Below are 13,313 nucleotides of genomic sequence, written 5' to 3' on the forward strand. Positions count from 1 at the left end.
TGTGCCATCAGTCCCTTGCAGAAGTTGGCAGTGTCTTGTGCCCCTGAGGCACAGGCAGCATTTAAAGAGGAGAAGAACCTGGATGGGAATCAAAGGCTGGTGTTCAGTGTGAATTGGAAGTTGAGGTGACAGCAGTGTACACTAGAGCACATTTTGCCATCTGCCATCAGTCTCTGTGGCAGGTTTCAGTGACACTTGTGCCTGCCAATGCAGAGGTTCATGTAAGATTTGTCCCAGTCCATAGCAGTCTGTTGGTGCTGTGGTCAGCAGTTATTTTCCATTTACAGTAAGAGCAGAGCTTCTGTCAGTACCAGACTATGTTCTGTAAGGACTTTTGCTTGCATAAATCTGCTCAGAGAGGATTCACATAGGTGGCAGAGCACCGCTGCAGGATGTCTGTGATTACTTTCATTTAGTACTGATTTCTTTGTAATGTCATTAATTCCCTCAATCCCAAGATTCATTCCAATTCCTATCTATGATCTATAAAGTACTTATTTGACTAAAGGCTACTAATTTGAGACCAGCCAGGAGAGAAATCACATGGGAACCTGGCTTGAAGCACTTAGCTGGATCACAAGCCTAGAGGAGACATGTTATTTTAGCCCCCAAAACAGAGATAGCTGTAATGACAAAGTTTTTGGCACAGTGCCCTAGAGTTAACAACGCTTTGGCGTAGGGCACTGTCACTAAAAGAAATTTGGCATGGGAATTCTACAGTGCCTGAAGCCAGGATCCTCACCTTTTGTTCTAGGGTACAACTTATTTTTTTGGACAAAACTGTCCCTAATAATACTTGAGAAAATAAAACCCCTGTCTGACTGGCAGGGTTTTTTGAAAGACATGAAATCAGAAGTATAATCTCATTTTTGGAAAGCATTTTTTAAGTATAGAAGTGGATCATACAAGGGATTGTAAACACTTTTAATTGACAAAATGCTGCTACTTAGTAGGTTTGATGAACAGTTGTTTATATTTGTAATATTTATGGCATATTTGAAGTGGAACAAAATATTCAATTGCCTGAATCTGTAGACTGAGGATTTGTTTTAATTTTATATTTGTTTTGCATACAATATCATTTAAAGAAAATATTTCATGGTAGAATTATATGTGTTCAATTTCTTTCTGTTGGCTAGCTCTGCAGTATTTCTAATTCATTTTCTGTCCTGTTAGCATGATGCATTTTGCTTTTATTTGGGGGAAGATTTTTACATAGTTTTTTTCTATCTGTGATTAGTTAAAACCAGTTGTCAATGAGTCAGAACACACCTTGTAAATTTTACCAAGAATTCAGTAATCAAGTCCACTGTAACTGTAAAAACAGTTCAGGTTCTGTTTTATATTAAAGTTATGAATAATCGTCCTTTGTATGCTTAGTAATAATGTTAAACGATAATATTGATTAAATAAAACAGTTGTTGCACAGTAGTTTTATTATATTGCTTCCAGTTTTATACTTTTGGGACTGTTCATTTTGCTTTCATTTTTCTACTTACTAAGATTTTTCAGTATCAGTTCAAAAACACAAGCTGTTGAGAATGTGATAATAATGACTGTGGGTGATCTGTCACTTCTGTAACCCTTGCTGTCCTGGGATTGTGCTGTATCATTTGTGATTGAGTGTGGTTGGTAAAACTGTCCCACAGCATCCTTCATGTCCCCTTTGAGGCCTCATTTGCAGTTTCAAAAAATCTACGTGTGTTATGACAATTCTGCCTCTTCCAACATCTACCAATGGTAGGCAGTACAACCCAAATATGCTGTTTAGGAAAGGGTCATAAATTAATCTTTGGCTTCATCCTCTTAGTTCACTTAGGTCACCTTTAACAACAGTCACTCTCAAATATCCATTTTACATATGTAAAATTTTACACACATTTTCACAGCTGGGAAAAAAAAAAGGCCGATGGTGTACAACCTCTTCAGAATCAATTAAATCTGCTTTATTGACCATTTCCTAAGAACCTCTACTTTTTAAGTTATAAGGTGGCAAAAATTTGAGGACCTGTATGATCAGGTCTAACAGCTATAGATTCTTATTTGTGAGTTCTGTGATCAGATGCTGAACAAAAAATTCATAGTAGTGAGAGGAATTCCTGTGTTTAGCTTTTCTGAATTAACAGGAGAAAGCAGAAAAAATCTCCACCTAAAATCAGCCCAAAAGATTCTACAGAAGGCTGTCTCAGATTACTTCACATTATCATTAATGGTGATGAGAATTTATAGCTGTTCAGTTGTTTCAACATATTTTGGCAGTGTGCATGTGTATATATATATATATGCAGAAAATGTTGCCTTCCTTTTTATAAGTTTGGCTTGTAACTAAAGCTAAATATGGCTTAACTACTATCAACTACTCTGATTTACAATATGGTTTTTCCATCTCCTTGACACAGTTTTACATTGTCTTCCTGACTACTGTTGGAATGCTGTTTTATGGTGATGTACATCCCCCAACTCACTGAGGAAAGGCACTGCTGCAGCAAGTGCTGGGCTGGGCTGCTGTGTGGATGCCCTCTGAACAAAGCAGCTTTAAAAGGCCAAATGAGCTGTAGCTTGGAGCTGCAGCAGGTTTGAACATGGTCTCACTGAGGGGAAAGGTTAATGCCTCCAAGTGCTGTTCCTGGCACACATGGAGGGGGGAAAAGATACTGAAACACTGAAAGCACAAAGAGCATTTCGCATATTTTTGTTATTTTATTTTATTGTTAAGGATGAGATTCTACCCTTACCCCCCGCTAAAAACCCAAACAAAAATGAAATAACTTTTCCCCCGGCAACTTAAATGCTTCTGCAGTGGGCAACATCTGAAAGAAGTAAAGCAATTTTCAAAACTCTGACAGGAAGGACGGAAGATTAGAGCCAGTAAAGTGGTGGAATTCCATTCCATTTTCTTTCTGAAGCAAGAAATGGAAATTCTGTTTTAAGCTTCAATGCTTGACTTGGCAAATCAGATTTCTTTCCTGTTCTGATAATCTAGTCTCTGAAGTCAAAACTTTCATAAAATAAATGAGACTTTACTATGTCTTGAGTTACTGTTTCGGTGTCTAGATGCAGACTCAGGGAAGTGTTCGCATCAGTTAGATGAGAATTCTGATGTCTAATGAATAGGAGATCTCATACTGAGATGTATTTGGGGATGAGTTAAGGAAAGGACAAATGTTTTAGTGAATGTTGAAGCAAACAGGAAAAAAAAAAGAGTTAAGAAATAGGAAAACAGGCTCCAAGAAAACAATTCAAGTAATACTTGTTTAATATTGCTCTGAAAGTAATTCAATTGTTTGCTTTTTCCATGTGTTTGCATTGTGTATAGTTTTATAATTTTGGCTTTATGACTTCAAGAGGCAAACAAATATCCCTGTTCTGTTCATTTGAACTGTGTAGCTGAAACTTACTGCTTTTCCCATTCCTCCATCACACTCCCTCAATCTATTTATGATGACTTAATTCTGCAAATCTATAGGGACTCAGTGTTCAGACCACCTTTCATGTCTTGAATAATGAAGAACAGGTATTTTCTGTTCTGCTTTAGGGTTTTCCAGGTGACTTTGGAAATAGAGGCCCCCCTGGTCCAGATGGAAGTCCTGTAAGTATTGAATTGTGTGTTGATTAACATGATAAAATTTGTAAAACTCAATGTTAACTCCCTTCCAAAATTAAAGGAGACTTTGCTTCTAAAGAAATGTCTTGAAAGCCACAGGAAAATTTTGAACTTTTAAATTTCCCATGGCAATTACTAGGAAACTACTATAAGTATAAAAAAGAGGAAGCAAATATTCAGAAAGCTGCAAAGAGAACACATTTTCCAATGCAGCATGTGCTGACTACTTTGAGAATCAGATCTCTTGCTGTGCTCATTGCATGAGTGATGAATGTTCTGTCTTCCAAAGTTCTTGCATTAGATGACTTAGTGTTGTTGTTTTAAACTATTATTCTAAGATCACCTTAACAAAATAGGATTTGGCCTGCATGTAGAACCCCAGCTATTGTGTGCTTGTGCATTTGATAGTTGATTTCATCCTTTGAGCTGGTACTGAGCACAGTTGTGCTAGCCTGTCCTTTAGTGCATAGTAATCAGTGTGATAACAGCTTTGTCCCTGGCAGTGTGTGCCCTTGCAGTGTGCTGCCCAGCCTGTGCCACGCTCACGGCACTCCACAGGCTGCCCTCAGAGGAGCTTTGCTCTCTTGCTCCATTTGTAGGAAACTCTGGCTGCAGACTCCAAACTCAGGTTTCCTTTGGTGTCAGAAACCATTGAAAGGCTTTGGGCAAGAGAACAGCAATAAGTGCTGGGGAAAAGAGCAGCTGATTTAAATAATTTGGTATTGTTGGGTGCTCCTTTGGAAGCTGCTATCAGTTTGCTTCTAAAGATGTTTCTGATGTGGAACAGTGTCATCAACCAGGCAGAGTTTCTTTATTTTTTGAAGGTCTGCCTTAACACCCATCTTAAAAACTTATTTTAGAAAGTTTACATGAATTTTGCTGGTGGATTATCAATGTTTGGTGTCAACATTTTGGAACACAGGAAAAATTTCTTCTGCATTTCTGGTCCCTAAGGCAAAGCTTCCCTTGTTGGAATGTCAGGTGATATCAGTATGGTTTTCATCTTGAAAACCCACTGAGGGCTTGAGTGTCACCAACTGCTTTGCAAATGATATTAAAAGGTGAGTTCTTCCTTCCCCTCCTTGTATTCCCAAGTCTCCCTCCATTCCTGATAAAGCAGATATTGTCTTTCCACCAGATCTGCAGAACAGTGCTTTAATAGAAACAAGCTCAGAAAGCCTGGATCTGAAATTACAGCCTTGCCCATTACAAAGCAGCCAATTTCACTGCAAGCATTTGCAAACAAGTTCCATCTAATCTGCCAAGACAGCTGCTGATCTTTCTGCCTTCTTTGACAGGCAGCAGCCTCTCTCCCCTCCTCCCCAGGCTCGCCCTGCAGGGCTTGTTCAGGCAAGGGGCCAGTGCTGCAGCTGCAGGGTCTGCAGTGCTGAGGGCATATTTACAGAGCCTCTCTGGGAGCTGGCACTGGAGACCAGGGGCTGCCTGGGAGGCCTGTGGCAACAGGAACATGAAGGGAAGACATTTCTTCCCATGTGCTGACTTAACACTAATGGCATTTGTCTCCATGCCTGATTTCTTCTGCTTAACTGGCTAATGCCAGCCTTCATTTCCACAGCACCCTCTCCATTCTCTGCGGATGTCAGTCTGCCTTGGAGGATGTTGCTGGAGCATTCAGCTTCCCCTGGGGATAGTTTAGAGCAGGTTGGGAAAAGTGTGAAGGCACCTGAGGAGGGAGGAGAGCACCAAGGTGTCCCCTGGGCCATGTCCAGCAGCTGTGACCAGTCGGACAAGTTCAGAATGGGCTTAGCTTTGCTTTCATAAAACTTCCCCTTCCCCATGGGTGCCAGCAGGCTGCAGTGGGCCCTGTGAATGTTACCCACTGAGGAGCAGGTCCCAGGTGCTGGCACAGCTTGCATGGGACATAGAGACCTGGAGAACTGCAATGTCTGTTTCACACAGGGCAAAGAGACTTAGCAACTCTTTTCAGCAGTGTTTTAGCCTCTTCTCAGTTTAACTGAGATGGTGTTCTTATTTATTTTTCTAGAGAATCTTAATAAATTTGTTTTTCACCCTTAAAAAGTTGATTTTTCTTCCTTCCACTTTCACTATCATAGTAAAAAAATTTCATATTCCTATATTAACAGCAGAAATGTTCCCATGATGCAAATATCTGGTGATCTAATTCTACAATTCAGGGATTTTACTAAGCGTATTTCTCTATACAGTGATAAGCTGTCACTCTTTGGAAACTGTCAAAGTTAAAACTGATTTGCTTTGTAGGTCACTTTTATCTTAATTCTAGGATTTCTTTTTAAATGGTAAAAATTAGATAATCTAAGATTAACTTTCTTTAAAGGGAATTGTTGGTGGTGTTGGTCCTCCTGGATTTCCAGGACTAAGAGTGAGTATGCTTTTATTATTTACTTTGAGATGGCTGCATTATAGCACTTGTCTTGTGTGTTTGTGACATAATAAAAACAATTATGAAAATTCAAGGATTTAAACAGCTTTTGTTTTAGATAGCCAAGATTTTAAATAGCATCACTCTACAAAACTGCTGTCATGTTGGCAGCCTGGAGCACTTCTGTACTTCATGTGGATTTGTATGCTTGTTTCTGACCCAGTGTGTTCAGGTCTTTTATTTGAAATTTATTTGAAACCAACTTTGCTAGTTTATCATTTATTTTGCTAAAGCCAGTGTGAAGGGTGCAATAATCTCAAATATTTTAACGACAGCAGTCCTCATTGGTTCCTGAATATGGCTACCACATTCAAAGCAGAATTAATTTCTAAGAAAAATTACTTTATCGTGTTTACAATATCATATTAATTTTTAAAAAATATATGTAGAATAAGGCTGTGATGCTCACTTTGGAGTTGCACACTCTAGTTGTATCTATCAGTTGTGCCAGAGAAGCTCTGAGTCCTACAGAAGGTGGGAAAGACTTTCCTTCTGAGTAGTCTCACTCCCTTATGTTGTTTAATTCATGTATTTGCTCATAGAGGACCTCTGATTCTTGATGTTGTCTCAGTCATGTCTGGCTACAGGGCCACATTCTTAACAAGGGAGAAATAGCAAGTGTTTACACTTGAGTTAAGAAAGGCATGATTGTCTGCAGTGATTGCTTTGTGGGTTTTTTGCTATCTGCAGATCTGAAACATTCTTGATAAGTTTATATTTTACAGTGATGGTCATCTTACTTTTCCTTTGAAGCACGACAGTTGAGTTCAATTGTTACTCTTCCTAATTATATGTTCATAACAACAAAGAAAATCCTGTAAGTCATCCCTTGCTGTCTGATTAGGATTGTTATGGCATTGCTATAGTGAAAACAAAAGCTTGGTCAAGAAACCTCTGTAGCTTCCAGCCTTCATCATGCAAACATGATTTTCTGCGTGCTTCAGACCCATGGACACACTCATGAGACTGGAGCTTGCACTCTTGAGAATTTGCTTAGAATTGTGCTTGGTTTTCTCTCTTACATGACTGTCTTTGGAATTTAATCTCAAAGACTTTGATAATTGTACAAACGTACTTGAGGTTTTTAAAAAATATGTCACTTCCAAAAAGATTCTGTTACTGATTATGTTGACTAAAACTTAGCAGTTTAGCCCTGCCTAGAGTTCATGAGCATAAATGCTTGCAGGATCAAAGCTACATGTACCTTCTTGCTGAGTTGCAGTCACTTACAGCGAGATTGTGTCAATTTGTGAAATAGAAAAATAATTATCTATAACCAGTCCAAAGTTTTTGCCACTTGTACATAGATGGAATATAACCATAATGAGAGCTATTTCTTGGGGGGAAAAATGTTTAGATTTGGCATGTTTAGATTTTTGAACAGCACAAAATTTACAATTGTTTAGAGTGTGAGCTCCATTTGAGTGCCCTTCTCGTGTTTATGTGTGGGACTCTTTCTCATGGTTCCAGTTTGTGTTAGTCTGGTTTCCTCTTTCCCAGTCAGATAATTGGAAGAGCTGTGCTCTATTCCAGAGTTTCTTTACAAGGGACCATTGCACTCTTTAATCTGCAGCAGGATTTCACCAAGACCCTGGGGCAGTTTCAGGTGACTCCAGCATCCCTGTTCCTCAGCCACCCCTGCTCTCCAAAGGGGTCTGTACTCCCTGGCCTCAGCTTTCCCTTGTCCAGGCAGATGCTAATGGCCATCCAAAAATCAGCAAAGAGCTACAGCCCTCAATGTTTGCTTTAGAATACTTAGTCAGTAATAACACACTATACTACTACAAGATGCAATATTGTACATGGGATTAAATATGTTTTTCTGACAGAAACCAAGAGCATTAATTCAAGTAGCTTGTCCAGCCCAGCTGGTCAATGTCAAGAGTTGGTTGTATTTTTGTCTTTGTTCATGAGAACAATGGCAAAATGAGCAGCATCAGCAAGCTGAGTCCAGTAATTCCTTCCATCCATGATTATTTTCAATATACAAAGCTGTTGCCAAGTTCAGAGTTATGGCTGACCGAATAGTCAGTCTTTCAAAACTTAGCAAGGCCATGAGTTTTAATAAGATGAAGAGTTGTAGAAAATTTACCGCTAGATACCCAAATTAGTCTTTAATTTTTAATTTTTTCTTCCCTTTTAAAAAACCCACTTAATACTAGAAAACATTAGTCTTCTTTTTCTGATATCTTCCTTTTCTTTATCTTTTTGCCTGGAAAAAGCAAGTTGGTTTTAGTTTCACTTGTCACCTAGAAATGTTGGAAAATGTACAGTTTATGTAGCTGCAGGTTTTATTGATTAGCAAGTTTTGTCCAAAGTGATAAGCCTGTCTCAGGTGGAGAATTATTTAAAAACCTGACAGACTTACTAATTCAACACTTGTTCAGTTTTATTTTTGTGCAGTTCCTGTTCTTTGCTGGTAATTAAGTCACTCGGTCTATTTAGAGTCTGTGATAGGTGTTTAATGAACCTGAATGCTGCAAAGTTGTTTTGGAATTCCTTCCTCTTGCTGTTGTAAGCTAAATTTCCCAGCTCAGCATCCCTTTGTGATTTTCCAATCAATGCTGTTGTTACCATAAGTGTGCATTTCAACGTTCAGTATCACGAATGCATAAATGCCTTGCTGAACTAGAATGTGTAGCACAGCTCAGAGACAGCAATGTAAACAATTCCCTTGATCAGCTAGCATGGCAGAATTCATCATTTAAGCAGTCATGGAAAGCTAAAGCAATGTAGAGTGAATGCTCTTGGGAGCTCTACCAAGCACCATTACGACAGTAACTAAGTGATTGGTCTTGCTTTTGCTTCACTGAGCCATAATCTGATGATGGCTGCAGAGAATGTGGTTGCTAACATTGCTAAAGAGTCTCCAGAGAATAATGAATGTGTGCTCAACTGGAAGTGCATAGATGTCCATCTCATCTTTTCCATATCATTCTCAGCAAGTGGCAAAAGATTTTTTTAATCATATGTGTGGTTAAATTTCTGCATAGCCATAGAGATATTACATTGTCTTTTGGGTTTTTTTTCCCCCCAAGCTTGAATAGGCAGAAAGCAGATAGACTTCTCCCTTTGTAGTATAGTCTTAACTATTCTGAGTCAGGTCTTATGTTTAGCTCACGCTTTTTCATTAGTATTATTGCTGTGCTGATCTTTAAACATTCTTAATTTTTGTGACTCACTTTTTTTTTTCCTGTCATAAAACTGCCTAAATAAATCCCAGAAAGAAGAGCTGTAGTAAGGACTTTAAAGGTACATTAGAACAGAAAAGGTTAGCATGCCCATTGGAACATAAGTTTGATTCTGCACATGTGGTATTTAGAGTCACATCGCGTTTTTTTTCTTTTTCTTTTAACTCATGGAAGTCACTGATGGATAAAAAATTGAGTAAAAGGACCATTAAAAAGGCTGCTTTTTATGGCCCTACTCATCATGGAATAATTTCTTTAAGCCAAATTTGATGCCTACAGAGAAGTGCTGTTATGTAACCCCTAGGACAGCAGTGATGGCCACTGAATATGCAGCTGCAGTACAAAAGAAAGCTTCCTTAATTGGCATTGCCTAATACACTGAGATCTTCTCTTGAGTTTATAATCTACAGGAGAAGAGGCAGGTTTGGTTTCTTGTGTTTCTGCTGATGATGTTGGGAACTGTAAACATGGAGGGCCTATGATACCAATACCTTTGCTTTTACCTAAGAAATTAACCTAAAAATATTTTGGTTTCTCTCTGTGGTGCAGAAAAATGCCACATTCTGTTAAGAGTCTTTAGGTTACTCCCTTTCACCAAATGTAGTCACCTTTCTTGCTGTTTGATAGGGAGACATTGGGCCAGCAGGACCGAGTGGACCATCAGGAATTCCAGGGCCCACGGTATGGTATTCAGTCATCCCACATATGCTGCTTTCCAAATTATAGTCAAGCATTGGATTTATGTTTTCTTTACTTTAACAGGGTTTCCCAGGGAGTGTGGGACAGCCTGGAATGAAAGGTGATAAGGTGATTTAAATATTTTCATTATCTTGGAGATACACAGTTCTTTCAGGCTCTCTTCATTAAAACTTGAGCATCATGTGCTTGGTGAAGCTTTCCATTTTTCCTTTTGATTTCTTTGGTCTTCTGATTTTTATTTTTTAGATTTGTGTTAGACTCATGATCTGGTAGTTTAGACAAGGTTTTTTCTGAACAGAACACTAACTACTGAACATAATAATATCCAGGTCTGTGTCTTTAGACTTTCCTGGAAGAGTTATTTCAGTGCAGCACCTTGCATTGTCAAAGATCTGTGTTAGTTTCAAGTAGTGAATATTGAATTAATCTTTGTCTATTTCTGAAAACTACCCCATTTTAAGCCACACACATATGTCTGTATAAAATTATATATTGTTTAGGGTGAACATGGCCTTGCAGGAGAGCCAGGAGATCAGGGGTACCCAGGAGACAAGGTAAGTTATAACTGCATTTTTTTGCAAAATTATCCCATTTCAGCAACTTCATCAGGCTTATGAGTCTCTTTAAATGCAGCAGGTTGGTTGCATAAAAGTAGAATGCAGTAGTAATACTATCTGGATATCACTGTATTAACATATTTTTAAGAAATTCTGTGCTAATTAAAACTCATTTATGGGAGTGTGCACAAAGCCAAGTAAAGAGCACAAGCAGAACTCTGGCAGCTGTGTGTATGGAGATGCATCAAACAAGGATTATGGTGTGGTCTCAGTCTTTCTGAGGAACTGTTGTAAAAGGCATTTTTCCCTTGCCCCTTGAGGTTCATCTGCAGCTCACCTGGACCTACTGTGGTTAGCAGCCACAGTCTGGCATGCTCCTTCACTTCATCAGACTGAGATAAATAAGGATCTTCTTTCCTGTTTGGCTAGTACATCAGAAGTCCCTAAAATAGCACATCTTGTGAGAACTCTTTTGATGAAAGTTGAATGTTAGAAGATAGTTTTCGACCTGAAGAATTCTTTTGAAGCCTGTTTCAGGTGTCAAAATATAGCAATTTATTGCTTCCAACAAAACCCAACAATTTTCATGTCTATTTAATAACTTTCTTTTTTTCAGGGTGCTCTTGGTTTACCAGGACCTCCAGGGATCAGAGGAAAACCAGGACCTCCAGTAAGTTTACACATCCAATTTTGTTCTCACTATATCACTGGGTGTTGTTGATATTTTTACTACTGTTGATATTTGACACTTTTTGTGTGATTGTTATGTCCACAGTGCATGTAATCCCTAGAAGTGGCCTAATTAAAAATGCATAAGAATAAGGTCTAAGCTGCTTTTATTTCTAGTGACTGGTGTTAATGAGCAAGTCAGATCCTAAAATGTGAAGCTTTATTACCAAGATTAGTATATGTGTCAAATTTTAATAAAGTGCTTAGGATATTAGATATTCTGGGACAATTGCTGTGGGGGGGAATGGACATGTGGATAATATTTGAAACAAATCCACTGAGAGCTTTGGGAACTTGCAGATGACCATTTGGACTAGCTGGATTTGCAGGGAATGTGTGAGATCACAATAATAACAGCCAGTAATTTCTCACAGGGATGGGAGTAGTCACAAATTCTTGTATTTACTGATTTTCAGCAGCTTTAAAGGCTTCTGTGCACTGCTGCCACTTCTGCTGGGTTTTTAGATGTTGAGGCAGAAAAGGCAATACTGCACAGGGTTACCTGGCTCTTGCTCACCTGTTTTAGTGCCAATATCTGTCTCTATTTCACTAAAAGCTGCCAACACTCAGTCCACTGTCAATTTTCTAATGTACAATCAAGCTGATAACTGGTGAACACACTTAGATCTCATAAATGTCATGGGCCCTTAAATTCATTAACACTTTTCTTGTCCTGGAGAATTTACAGTATAAACATGAATTCTGCATTAAAATTATGCATATTTGCTTAAGCTTAGACGGGAAAAATCATATTTTTTGTTTTCAAAGGTGCAAGAATTTCCTCTTTCGGGATCAGGCTGATTCACATGCTGATCTTTTAAGATAAGCTTGTGAATCAGCCTGTGCCTGAAAGAGCTGTGGATTTTAAGCATAAACTGAATGTAACCAACCTTGTGACTTATGTTAAATTAATCTATGAGACCTCAGTCCTGCAAGTAATAGAAATTTACCTTTGTAGAATGAATTTACAATGAAGTCATTCATATTAAAAATTAGAGAAATGTTTCCCAGGTCAGACCTTAATTTTGCTCAAGTGACATCTACTTATGGTGGCAGAAAGAGTCTGAAAATTTGGAAGAACAGATATAACTTAGGGAAATTTGGCCCATTTTTAGATAGGTTGAAATTTGTGTATAAAGCTACCATTACATGTGGATAGGACCTAATTTTACTGTTATTAATCACAAAACTGCCATTTCTTTGGCTATGATTAGATACTTAAAATATATAAGTGTGTAAACCAATATCTGTAACAGTTACTTTCTGGATGTTAAATGATATGTAGTTTTTATTGCGAAAATCATATGTATTTAATGTGATTTTTATGTGATTCCTCCCAATTTTCTCTGTTCTAAACTAATTTGATTTTTTTTTTGTTGTGACTTCAAAGAGATATGAAGAACTAGTTTTAATAGTATCCAAAGAGAGGCAGATATAAAATTTCCTATTTAGTGAAAAAGTAATCTCAACTTTCTGTTGGCCTTTTTGTTAATAAATGTTTTTTAAATCCTCATAGCCATCTGTTATTAAAAGATGAATTATCATCAGAAATCTTAACTGTTTGGGTTCTTTTCAAGGGTAAAATTGGAGAACCTGGACCCCGTGGACCATTGGGTCCTCAGGGACCTGAGGTAAGAAATTGCTTGGTAGCGGTAAATTGAATGTTGGTTCTAAATGATGAAAATAAGAGGTAAAGGAGTTTGCTCCATAAAAGACTGTTTTCTTAGTTGAATTAGGGACATCTTCTTATTCAGTCGTATTTGATGAATTCATTCTCCTCCATAGAGTACAAAAGATTCCAGCTCATAATTTTTTTCTGCAAAATGTTAATGTACAGGATCTGTGCATACGAAGTAGTTCTTCATTTGCTCATGTGATTAGGATTTGCTGTCTCTTGAATCCTATTGTTATGGGGTACACCTGGAGTGAGACTCATGTGATTTCTGAGGCACACTTAAATTTGTAAATATTAAAACATGTTTACAAATGGGATTTTCCATTTTCCAGGCCTGATTGCATATTTATCACTTAAAAGAAACACAGAGGATAAGTCACCTGGGAAGGGTTGCCAAGCAATTGAATTTGGAAGTGAAGTTTCCTAAGAAGTCCTG

At 38.1% G+C, this 13,313-nt stretch overlaps 1 protein-coding gene across 3 annotated transcripts in view; it reads left to right on the forward strand.

Moving 5' to 3' along the window:
* COL24A1 (collagen type XXIV alpha 1 chain) overlaps positions 1-13,313 on the forward strand; it is a 118,339-nt gene that overhangs the window by 34,200 nt on the left and 70,826 nt on the right. For all 3 annotated transcript variants that reach the window (XR_010441210.1, XR_010441211.1, XM_064719938.1), the window contains exons 13-19: positions 3,536-3,589; positions 5,922-5,966; positions 9,845-9,898; positions 9,980-10,024; positions 10,417-10,470; positions 11,090-11,143; positions 12,780-12,833. Coding sequence is in view for 1 of the 3 variants with exons in the window: in XM_064719938.1 (XP_064576008.1) it covers positions 3,536-3,589; positions 5,922-5,966; positions 9,845-9,898; positions 9,980-10,024; positions 10,417-10,470; positions 11,090-11,143; positions 12,780-12,833 (360 nt within the window). In the remaining 2 variants the exon portion in view is untranslated. The remainder of the gene's footprint in view (positions 1-3,535; positions 3,590-5,921; positions 5,967-9,844; positions 9,899-9,979; positions 10,025-10,416; positions 10,471-11,089; positions 11,144-12,779; positions 12,834-13,313) is intronic.

The sequence above is a fragment of the Zonotrichia leucophrys genome, chromosome 8 (assembly GCF_028769735.1).
Source record: "Zonotrichia leucophrys gambelii isolate GWCS_2022_RI chromosome 8, RI_Zleu_2.0, whole genome shotgun sequence".
NCBI lineage: Eukaryota > Metazoa > Chordata > Aves > Passeriformes > Passerellidae > Zonotrichia > Zonotrichia leucophrys.